The sequence below is a fragment of the Bombina bombina genome, chromosome 5 (genome assembly GCF_027579735.1).
Source record: "Bombina bombina isolate aBomBom1 chromosome 5, aBomBom1.pri, whole genome shotgun sequence".
NCBI classification, from domain to species: Eukaryota; Metazoa; Chordata; class Amphibia; order Anura; family Bombinatoridae; genus Bombina; species Bombina bombina.
This window is the reverse complement of record NC_069503.1, coordinates 1,142,611,600-1,142,623,660: the sequence shown is the minus strand read 5'-3', so window position 1 is coordinate 1,142,623,660 and position 12,061 is coordinate 1,142,611,600. Positions and strand designations below refer to the sequence as shown.

At 42.2% G+C, this 12,061-nt stretch overlaps 1 protein-coding gene across 1 annotated transcript in view; it reads left to right on the top strand.

Annotated features, from left to right (window-relative positions):
- The first annotated feature begins 1,418 nt into the window (after positions 1-1,418).
- The window catches only part of NAPRT (nicotinate phosphoribosyltransferase), a 341,546-nt gene continuing 330,903 nt past the window's right edge, over positions 1,419-12,061 (top strand). Inside the window, exon 1 of the mRNA XM_053715969.1 lies at positions 1,419-1,657. Within this exon, the coding sequence (XP_053571944.1) occupies positions 1,450-1,657 (208 nt within the window). The 5' untranslated portion in view covers positions 1,419-1,449. The remainder of the gene's footprint in view (positions 1,658-12,061) is intronic.

Sequence of the window (12,061 nt, the reverse complement as noted above, 5' to 3'; positions counted from 1 at the left end):
CACACCTGGTGTAATAGACCTTTTCCACAGCAGTAATTTTGACATGAAATAGTAGGACAAATACACATGTTAGCAAAGACACCTATTTAGATTTATGAGACCCAGGTTCTTGCTATTGCTCAAGTGTAAGGGGAGGCCACACTAAATACTTGCCACTTTAGGCTATAGAAGCAGAACTTTTTTCTCTTTTTTTTTTCTGTTTTTAATACTGCATACAAATATCCTGTATTTTCTGGTTGTATTCTAATAAATAATATATAAAGAAATAATTATATATGGTCATTATACCATTGCTAAAACAACAAATCTAATGGTGGCCAAAGACTTTTGCACAGTACTGTGTGTTTGTGTGTGTATTCCAGAGTTGGCATCAATTTCTGTGCCCAAAACACCATTTGGCCTGGCCAGGCTAAAAACAATTTCATGTCATGGAGTGGGATCTACCCTTTGTATATTCATAGTGAAATCAGAGGCCCAATGGTTATTAAAGGGACAGTCTACACCAGAATTGTTATTGTTTTAAAAGATAGATAATCCCTTTATTACCCATTCCCCAGTTTTGCATAACCAACACAATTATAATAATACACTTTTAACCTCTGTGATTATCTTGTATCTAAGCCTCTGCAAATTGCCCCTTTATTTCATTTCTTTTGACAGACTTGCAGTCTAGCCAATCAGTGCCTGCTCCCAGATAACTTCACGTGCACGAGCACAGTGTTATCTATATGAAATGCGTGAACTAACACCCTCTAGTGGTGAAAAACTGTTAAAATGCATTTTGAAAAGAGGTGGCCTTCAAGGTCTAAGAAATTAGCATATGAACCTCCTAGGTTAAGCTTTCAACTAAGAATACCAAGAGAACAAAGTAAAATTGGTGATAAAAGTAAATTGGAAAATTGTTTAAAATGACATGCTCTATCTGAATCATGAAAGTTTATTTTGGCCTAGACTGTCCCTTTAACCCTTTGTAAATATCACTTTATTTAAAATTGTAATATTTGTATTGATTCCAATGTGCACCTTTTGTTTCCAGTTTGTATATACAATGCTTGTATAAAAGGGAATTCACCTCTGTGTAACTACATTATATGAATATTTTTATTTAAATAAAATATCTATTTTTATTTTAAACTCAATTTTAAAACAGTCTGACAAAAAACGGAATAATAAACCAACTTCCATGATTAAGAAACTAAATAAATACAGGCAAAGCTATCTCATAAGCAAGACACAAAACTACATGTACCAGCATTCCCTGCAAGCATGTAATGTGTTATTCGTTAGTCTCAGATGGGGCGTGCCTTACGCGGGTTATTGATTAATTCCTGAGCATCTTGATTGGTTCTGCGTGTACTGTGGGTTGGCCTTAGCAATGGCTGGTTTATCACGGCCGGGGGCGGGGCTACATAGTCACACACTCTGTCTGTCAGTCAGCCGGGCACCGGCATGGAGCAGTACCGGGGGCAGCGCGCTCTGCTCACCGACCTCTATCAGTTCACTATGGCGTACGGCTACTGGCTCAGCGGGAGGCACCGGGAGCGGGCAGAGTTTGAGCTCTTCTTCCGGGAAGCTCCTTTCCAAGGCGGCTTCGCTCTGTTCTTTGGGCTGAGCGATTGTGTGACTTACCTGCAGGACTTCAGCTTCTCACCCAGCGGTAAGTGCCTGTTACTCATGTGTGACATAAATATATATCTGTGTGTGTGACACTGTGTGACTTACCTGCAGGACTTCAGCTTCTCACCCAGCGGTAAGTGTCTGTTACTCATGTGTGACATAAATATATATCTGTGTGTGTGACACTGTGTGACTTACCTGCAGGACTTCAGCTTCTCACCCAGCGGTAAGTGTCTGTTACTCATGTGTGACATAAATATATATCTGTGTGTGTGACACTGTGTGACTTACCTGCAGGACTTCAGCTTCTCACCCAGCGGTAAGTGTCTGTTACTCATGTGTGACATAAATATATATCTGTGTGTGTGACACTGTGTGACTTACCTGCAGGACTTCAGCTTCTCACCCAGCGGTAAGTGCCTGTTACTCATGTGTGACATAAATATATATCTGTGTGTGTGACACTGTGTGACTTACCTGCAGGACTTCAGCTTCTCACCCAGCGGTAAGTGTCTGTTACTCATGTGTGACATAAATATATATCTGTGTGTGTGTGACACTGTGTGACTTACCTGCAGGACTTTAGCTTCTCACTCAGCGGTAAGTGCCTGTTACTCATGTGTGACATAAATATATATCTGTGTGTGTGACACTGTGTGACTTACCTGCAGGACTTCAGCTTCTCACCCAGCGGTAAGTGTCTGTTACTCATGTGTGACATAAATATATATCTGTGTGTGTGACACTGTGTGACTTACCTGCAGGACTTCAGCTTCTCACTCAGCGGTAAGTGTCTGTTACTCATGTGTGACATAAATATATATCTGTGTGTGTGACACTGTGTGACTTACCTGCAGGACTTCAGCTTCTCACCCAGCGGTAAGTGCCTGTTACTCATGTGTGACATAAATATATATCTGTGTGTGTGACACTGTGTGACTTACCTGCAGGACTTCAGCTTCTCACCCAGCGGTAAGTGCCTGTTACTCATGTGTGACATAAATATATATCTGTGTGTGTGACACTGTGTGACTTACCTGCAGGACTTCAGCTTCTCACCCAGCGGTAAGTGCCTGTTACTCATGTGTGACATAAATATATATCTGTGTGTGTGACACTGTGTGACTTACCTGCAGGACTTCAGCTTCTCACCCAGCGGTAAGTGCCCGTTACTCATGTGTGACATAAATATATCTGTGTGTGTGACACTGTGTGACTTACCTGCAGGACTTCAGCTTCTCACCCAGCGGTAAGTGTCTGTTACTCATGTGTGACATAAATATATATCTGTGTGTGTGACACTGTGTGACTTACCTGCAGGACTTCAGCTTCTCACTCAGCGGTAAGTGTCTGTTACTCATGTGTGACATAAATATATATCTGTGTGTGTGACACTGTGTGACTTACCTGCAGGACTTCAGCTTCTCACCCAGCGGTAAGTGCCCGTTACTCATGTGTGACATAAATATATATCTGTGTGTGACAGACACTGTGTGACTTACCTGCAGGACTTCAGCTTCTCACTCAGCGGTAAGTGCCCGTTACTCATGTGTGACATAAATATATATCTGTGTGTGACAGACACTGTGTGACTTACCTGCAGGACTTCAGCTTCTCACCCAGCGGTAAGTGTCTGTTACTCATGTGTGACATAAATATATATCTGTGTGTGTGACACTGTGTGACTTACCTGCAGGACTTCAGCTTCTCACTCAGCGGTAAGTGTCTGTTACTCATGTGTGACATAAATATATATCTGTGTGTGTGTGACACTGTGTGACTTACCTGCAGGACTTCAGCTTCTCACCCAGCGGTAAGTGTCTGTTACTCATGTGTGACATAAATATATATCTGTGTGTGTGACACTGTGTGACTTACCTGCAGGACTTCAGCTTCTCACTCAGCGGTAAGTGTCTGTTACTCATGTGTGACATAAATATATATCTGTGTGTGTGACACTGTGTGACTTACCTGCAGGACTTCAGCTTCTCACCCAGCGGTAAGTGTCTGTTACTCATGTGTGACATAAATATATATCTGTGTGTGTGACACTGTGTGACTTACCTGCAGGACTTCAGCTTCTCACTCAGCGGTAAGTGTCTGTTACTCATGTGTGACATAAATATATATCTGTGTGTGTGACAGACACTGTGTGACTTACCTGCAGGACTTCAGCTTCTCACTCAGCGGTAAGTGCCCGTTACTCATGTGTGACATAAATATATATCTGTGTGTGACAGACACTGTGCGACTTACCTGCAGGACTTCAGCTTCTCACCCAGCGGTAAGTGCCTGTTACTCATGTGTGACATAAATATATATCTGTGTGTGTGACACTGTGTGACTTACCTGCAGGACTTCAGCTTCTCACTCAGCGGTAAGTGTCTGTTACTCATGTGTGACATAAATATATATCTGTGTGTGTGACACTGTGTGACTTACCTGCAGGACTTCAGCTTCTCACCCAGCGGTAAGTGCCTGTTACTCATGTGTGACATAAATATATATCTGTGTGTGTGACACTGTGTGACTTACCTGCAGGACTTCAGCTTCTCACCCAGCGGTAAGTGCCCGTTACTCATGTGTGACATAAATATATATCTGTGTGTGTGACACTGTGTGACTTACCTGCAGGACTTCAGCTTCTCACCCAGCGGTAAGTGCCTGTTACTCATGTGTGACATAAATATATATCTGTGTGTGTGACACTGTGTGACTTACCTGCAGGACTTCAGCTTCTCACTCAGCGGTAAGTGCCTGTTACTCATGTGTGACATAAATATATATCTGTGTGTGTGACACTGTGTGACTTACCTGCAGGACTTCAGCTTCTCACCCAGCGGTAAGTGCCTGTTACTCATGTGTGACATAAATATATATCTGTGTGTGTGACACTGTGTGACTTACCTGCAGGACTTCAGCTTCTCACCCAGCGGTAAGTGCCCGTTACTCATGTGTGACATAAATATATATCTGTGTGTGTGACTTACCTGCAGGACTTCAGCTTCTCACCCAGCGGTAAGTGCCCATTACTCATGTGTGACATAAATATATATCTGTGTGTGTGACACTGTGTGACTTACCTGCAGGACTTCAGCTTCTCACTCAGCGGTAAGTGCCTGTTACTCATGTGTGACATAAATATATATCTGTGTGTGACTTACCTGCAGGACTTCAGCTTCTCACCCAGCGGTAAGTGCCCATTACTCATGTGTGACATAAATATATATCTGTGTGTGTGACACTGTGTGACTTACCTGCAGGACTTCAGCTTCTCACCCAGCGGTAAGTGCCTGTTACTCATGTGTGACATAAATATATATCTGTGTGTGTGACACTGTGTGACTTACCTGCAGGACTTCAGCTTCTCACCCAGCGGTAAGTGCCTGTTACTCATGTGTGACATAAATATATATCTGTGTGTGTGACACTGTGTGACTTACCTGCAGGACTTCAGCTTCTCACCCAGCGGTAAGTGTCTGTTACTCATGTGTGACATAAATATATATCTGTGTGTGTGACACTGTGTGACTTACCTGCAGGACTTCAGCTTCTCACCCAGCGGTAAGTGCCCGTTACTCATGTGTGACATAAATATATATCTGTGTGTGTGTGACAGACACTGTGTGACTTACCTGCAGGACTTCAGCTTCTCACCCAGCGGTAAGTGTCTGTTACTCATGTGTGACATAAATATATATCTGTGTGTGTGACACTGTGTGACTTACCTGCAGGACTTCAGCTTCTCACCCAGCGGTAAGTGCCCGTTACTCATGTGTGACATAAATATATATCTGTGTGTGTGACACTGTGTGACTTACCTGCAGGACTTCAGCTTCTCACCCAGCGGTAAGTGTCTGTTACTCATGTGTGACATATATATCTGTGTGTGTGACTTACCTGCAGGACTTCAGCTTCTCACCCAGCGGTAAGTGCCCGTTACTCATGTGTGACATAAATATATATCTGTGTGTGTGACACTGTGTGACTTACCTGCAGGACTTCAGCTTCTCACCCAGCGGTAAGTGTCTGTTACTCATGTGTGACATAAATATATATCTGTGTGTGACACTGTGTGACTTACCTGCAGGACTTCAGCTTCTCACCCAGCGGTAAGTGCCTGTTACTCATGTGTGACATAAATATATATCTGTGTGTGTGACACTGTGTGACTTACCTGCAGGACTTCAGCTTCTCACCCAGCGGTAAGTGCCCATTACTCATGTGTGACATAAATATATATCTGTGTGTGTGACACTGTGTGACTTACCTGCAGGACTTCAGCTTCTCACCCAGCGGTAAGTGCCTGTTACTCATGTGTGACATAAATATATATCTGTGTGTGACACTGTGTGACTTACCTGCAGGACTTCAGCTTCTCACCCAGCGGTAAGTGCCTGTTACTCATGTGTGACGTAAATATATATCTGTGTGTGTGACACTGTGTGACTTACCTGCAGGACTTCAGCTTCTCACCCAGCGGTAAGTGTCTGTTACTCATGTGTGACATAAATATATATCTGTGTGTGTGACACTGTGTGACTTACCTGCAGGACTTCAGCTTCTCACCCAGCGGTAAGTGCCCGTTACTCATGTGTGGCATAAATATATATCTGTGTGTGTGACACTGTGTGACTTACCTGCAGGACTTCAGCTTCTCACCCAGCGGTAAGTGCCCGTTACTCATGTGTGACATAAATATATATCTGTGTGTGTGACTTACCTGCAGGACTTCAGCTTCTCACCCAGCGGTAAGTGCCTGTTACTCATGTGTGACGTAAATATATATCTGTGTGTGTGACACTGTGTGACTTACCTGCAGGACTTCAGCTTCTCACCCAGCGGTAAGTGTCTGTTACTCATGTGTGACATAAATATATATCTGTGTGTGTGACACTGTGTGACTTACCTGCAGGACTTCAGCTTCTCACCCAGCGGTAAGTGCCCGTTACTCATGTGTGGCATAAATATATATCTGTGTGTGTGACACTGTGTGACTTACCTGCAGGACTTCAGCTTCTCACCCAGCGGTAAGTGCCCGTTACTCATGTGTGACATAAATATATATCTGTGTGTGTGACTTACCTGCAGGACTTCAGCTTCTCACCCAGCGGTAAGTGTCTGTTACTCATGTGTGACTTAAATATATATCTGTGTGTGTGACACTGTGTGACTTACCTGCAGGACTTCAGCTTCTCACCCAGCGGTAAGTGTCTGTTACTCATGTGTGACATAAATATATATCTGTGTGTGTGACACTGTGTGACATATATATCTGTGTGTGTGTGACAGACACTGTGTGACTTATCTGCAGGACTTCAGCTTCTCACCCAGCGGTAAGTGCCTGTTACTCATGTGTGACATAATTATATATCTGTGTGTGTGACAGACACTGTGTGACTTAACTGCAAGACTTCAGGTTCTCACTCAGCACTAAGTGTCTGTTACTCATGTGTGAGATATATAATGTGGCACTGTGACTCATCTGGAGGGCTTCACACTGGTACAGTGTTGTGAATGTGTAACATAGACTTAGTGACATTGTTACAGTAGGTCACACATGCAGTCTCACACTGGTTAGGTTTAATACAGGGAGCTTATATAATGCTTTAAAGTAATCCATTGTAGCCTTTGTTATTCAATGGGTTATCATTCTGTTTGGTGTCTGGTAGGAATAAGTTACTGACTACTCAGTTATGGGAATGATTTAAAATTAGTGGGGCAGAAGGAATGGGTTATCTGAGCCTAGAGCAGCACAAAACCTACATACTGCCCCTGGGTACCTCACATAATCTCTCATCCTTCTCTAACACTGCCAGAAGCTCTCCCAGGTAAGTCACATCCACAGCACTTTAATGTACATCTCCCAGTCCCACCTGCCTTGCCTGTCCCCACTGCCTATATTAAGGTAATGTTGCAGGGTCTGAGAGATACATCTGACAAAGATCTGAACATGAAAGCCCTTTTTATCTGTTTCCTATAGTAAGTAATGAGAAAAAGCTATCACACAGGTTTACATTGGGGCATCGTTGGCTGCTAAAAGCTCACCATCTGAAGACGATAAAAAAACCACAGCCGCTATTTCATTTCCTGTATTTTGCTCCAGACTTAGAATACAAAACGGTCTCTAGTAGTTTGTGTTGTATATGAAACAAACTCAGCAGCTGTAGATAAATATGATACCGGCAAGATTTAAATGCAAAATGGTTTCAAATGTAAGAGACGGCAAAAAAATATATAAACGAACCAGACATATAATAAATGGATTTGTAACTTTTTTGGCTTATGCTTCATTATGAGTAAAACTCTAGTAGCTGCGGCTCCCTGGGCTTTGTCAAGTCACAAGAAAACAACAAAACCCCAAACATAGCTAAGAACCCCCCCCCACACACACACACGGCCCATTTGCTTTTACTATAAATGAGTTCTTACTCATTACTTAAAACATTCACATTTATTGTATGCGTCTTTCATATTCAGTTATGTAGATAGTGTTTCTTGGTAATACCAAGAACTTCATCCCCAGCATCACATGAGGCACGCAGTGCACTGCTGTTGGTTATGTAGATAATGTCACCTAAGTGAATCTACCCCCAGCGCACTCTCTCTCTCTATGCTGTTGCATAATATAGCACAAGATTAAAGAGAGAAGAAACACAGAATTTATTTCATGGTTCAAATAGAGCAGCACTTTTAAAAGCAGGTATGTAGGCTCAGGAGCGTGCACGTGTCTGGAGCATTATATGCAGCAGGTTTGCAAGAACGTTATCCATTTGCAGGAGCACTAGAGAGCAGCGCTATTTCCTGTCATGTGGTGCTCCAGATGCTACCTAGGTGTCTCTTCAACAAAGAATACCAGGGGAACAAAAGAAATCTGATAATAGAAGTAAACTGGAAACTTTTAGAATGTTGTGCCCTTCCTGAATCACAGAAGAACACTTTTGGGTTTCATATTCCTTTAATTCTATGTATCGCCACTAAATGCAGACTAAATCGCATATTATTCTCTTACTTAGTGATGATTCTATAAGTTACTCGCCTGTTGCAATAGTGTTTTGTTTCCAGAGATAGATACGTTTGTACAACTACTTGCGTCCCAGTGATCCCTGTGACAGACATGTTAAAGGGACATTTAATTGCTCATAGATGAATTACATCTTTGAATAGAAACATATTTGTAATATACGTGTATTGGCAAAAGGGCTTCTAGTTTATTTATAAAAAAATTTACCAGGAAGGATACATTGAGATTTCTCTCGTTTTCAAGTATGTCCTGGGATCACAAAACATTGCATTGATACAATAGGGTACAATAAAATACAAAAACAATAATAATACACAATATATAATATAACATAGAACAGGTAGGAAATATATAATCAACCATGACAGGAGCATTCTGTTTTGAGATATGTAGAGAGGGATCTCTTAAAGGATATTAGGCTTGGGGAAGGTTTGAAAGTGTGCGGGAGGTCGTTCCATAATTGTGGCGCTCGGTAGGAAAAGGAGGATCGAGCTGCTTTCTTTTTGTATTGAGACAAGCTAAATAATGTGCTGGTACTGGATCGGAGGTTATAGGAGGTGGGAATAGCAGGGGAGAGCATTCTGCTCAGGTAGGGTGGGAGCTTTCCAGAAAGGCTCTTAAAGACAAGGCAGGAAAGATGGAGGGTGCGTCTGGATTCCAGCGACAGCCAGTTTAGTTCTTTTAGCATGTCACAATGGTGGGTCCTGTAGTTACATTGTAGCACAAAGCAGCAGAACGAGTTATACAATTTATTAAGGTGAGTTTGCGGTGCAGGTGCATAAACTACGTCCCCGTAATCAATGATTGGCATCAGCATTTGCTGTACAATCTTTTCCTTTACTGTAGAGTTGAGGCAGGATTTGTTTCTGTACAGGGCACCTAGTTTTGGATAAAGTTTAGAGGCAAGTTTTTCTATGTGGAGTCCAAAAGATAGATTGGGGTCTAACAACATACCTAAGTATTTAAAAGAGTGGACTGCGGTCAGCGTGCAATTGGATTTTGTTTTGATGCGAAGATGGGAATTTTGTAATTTTTGTATTTTAGGTCCTGTTCCAAAGATCATTGTGACAGTTATCACTGTTTTTGTGTGCACATGAAGCATAGCTAGATATTCTCCGTGCACCAGCATTTTAAATACTACAGCTGCTCAGAGTGCCCATTGGGCTTGTATCATTTCAGCAATTGAGTCATTACCAGATAGTGCAAGCACCTTAGGCTCTTTAAACAAGTGCTGTGTTTAAAATGCTGGTGCACGCTGCATACTTAAATACACTTTTGAAGCAGCTATAGCTTTTATTACAAGCATGTTTACTAATACATGTATATTACACAAATGCTTCTATTCAAAACTGAAATGCATTCATGTGAATTCCAATTTTGGCTGGAATGTCCCTTTAATATTTTATTAACCTACAAATGCTTTTTACACTGTGCGTCTGGTGACAAATCCCAGCACCAGGGAAGCACTAGCTTTTTACTTAAAGGGACAGTCAACACTAACATTTTTATTGTTTAAAAAGATCGATAACGCCTTTACTACCCATTCCCCAGCTTTTCACAACCAACACTGTTATATTAATAAACTTTATAACCTTTACACCTCTAAATATCTGCCTGTTTCTAAGCCACTACAGACAGCCTCTTATCACATGCTTTTTTATTGGCTTTTCACAACAGGAGACTGCTAGTTCATGTGAGCCATATAGCTAATATTGTGCTCACGCCTGTGGAGTTATTTAAGAGTTAGTACAACAGAGTACTAAATACAAGTCAATAGATAATAAATACAAAGTCATGTGATAAGGGGGCTGTCAGATGTTTAGATACAAAGTAATCAGAGGTAAATGTATATTAACATAGTTGACCCTTTAATTCTACATAAAACTACTTTGAGTGCTCCTGTGGATGAGTTGCTATAAAGTGTCAGCCCCTGGCCTGTGGGAGACCTCATGAAATCTCTGGGCTGCGCCACTACTGGGATCAGATGTTAGCCCTGTGCCGGCTGCTCAGCTGAATGTGGAGCAAAGGTGAGTGCGCTGCCCCCAGTGGTTTCAGCCTTATGGGTAATGGGTAACCTGACCAGTTACTAAGATCATAAATCTGCTGTATAATTAACCAGATAAGCTGCAGCAAGCGGAGGTTGCTGATTGTTGCTGAAGATCAGAATGTCACCGTGTCAGCTAAATCACTCCTTGTACCTTATTTATTAAGGAACATGTTATTTATGCACTAAGTATGGGTTTAACCTCTGCAGAAGGGTTAAACACACAGGTGATACGTTAGAGCCAGTGTTTAATCAGGAGCAGCAGTCACTTGTAGCTGACAGCCACTAGCTGTGTGCTGCTCAGGGACCACGATGCTTAAAGGCTCTCAAGTCCAACTTTACCTAGGAATTTAACCCTTTTGCAAGGGCTTAAAGCCAACAGTTTTGCTCAAGTTGCACAGCTGCAGTCGTGACAGTTGCTTTTTAACCAGAGATGGCTGCGATTTAATCACTCTTGTTCAGGGTGATTGACAGACCCTGCTCTTGTGCGGTGCCGCACAAGTTAATACATGTGCAATAGTAACTACAGGCAACAGATGTTCTGTGTCTGCTGTATGCTTACCGCAAAGATGGGTGGGCAAATTCCTTTCATCCCTTAGTACAAAGGGCTCATATTTGTTAAGCTATAAGAGTGAGAATGAGCACTTGTGTGGTCTGTTTTACCTAATCTGCATATGAATCTGCCCATGCAAAAAATATCAAAAATGTTTCTCTAGATCAGTGCTTTCCAAACTGTGTGCCGCGACTGTGTGTCGGCGGCAGTGTGTAGGTGTTTCAAGCGAAGTGCTGAACATTGTGTCCAGGGATTGGCAAGGTGTCAGACTCTGTCTCCTCATTGACTTGGCAGCGCTGCCAGTGCGCCACCCACTTTTGCTTTGCTTGGTTGGGGTCTGTGCCTATGTCACATGACACCGCGCTCAGCCTCAGAGAGTCAGTAGCAGCGGGAAAGTGACTCAGTTATGAGCGACTCAAGTAGAGAGAGGGAACTAGGTAGAAGATTTATTCAAGAAGATCTTCTTAGAATTTTGTGACACAAACTGTTTTCTCTGCATTGTTTATGCACTGTAAGACCTGTGGTGCCTGTCCTAAGTATGGCATGTCCATGTGTTTCACTTTCACCCAGTGTATACCCAAACAGTTTTAAAACCATTCTATTGTTTGTGCCTTTTATGTTAGGCTAATTTAATCCTCATCTTGAAAAAAGGACAGCAATGCATTGATAGGGAATGCCTGGCAGACTTTCCAGCAGATGTAAGGTTAAAACTGTAAGGTCAATAAATTATTAACCTTACAGTTTTAACCATACATCTGCTGAAAGTCTGCCTGGCATTCCCTATCGATGCATTGCTGTCCTTTTTGCAAGTAGAGCATTAAAT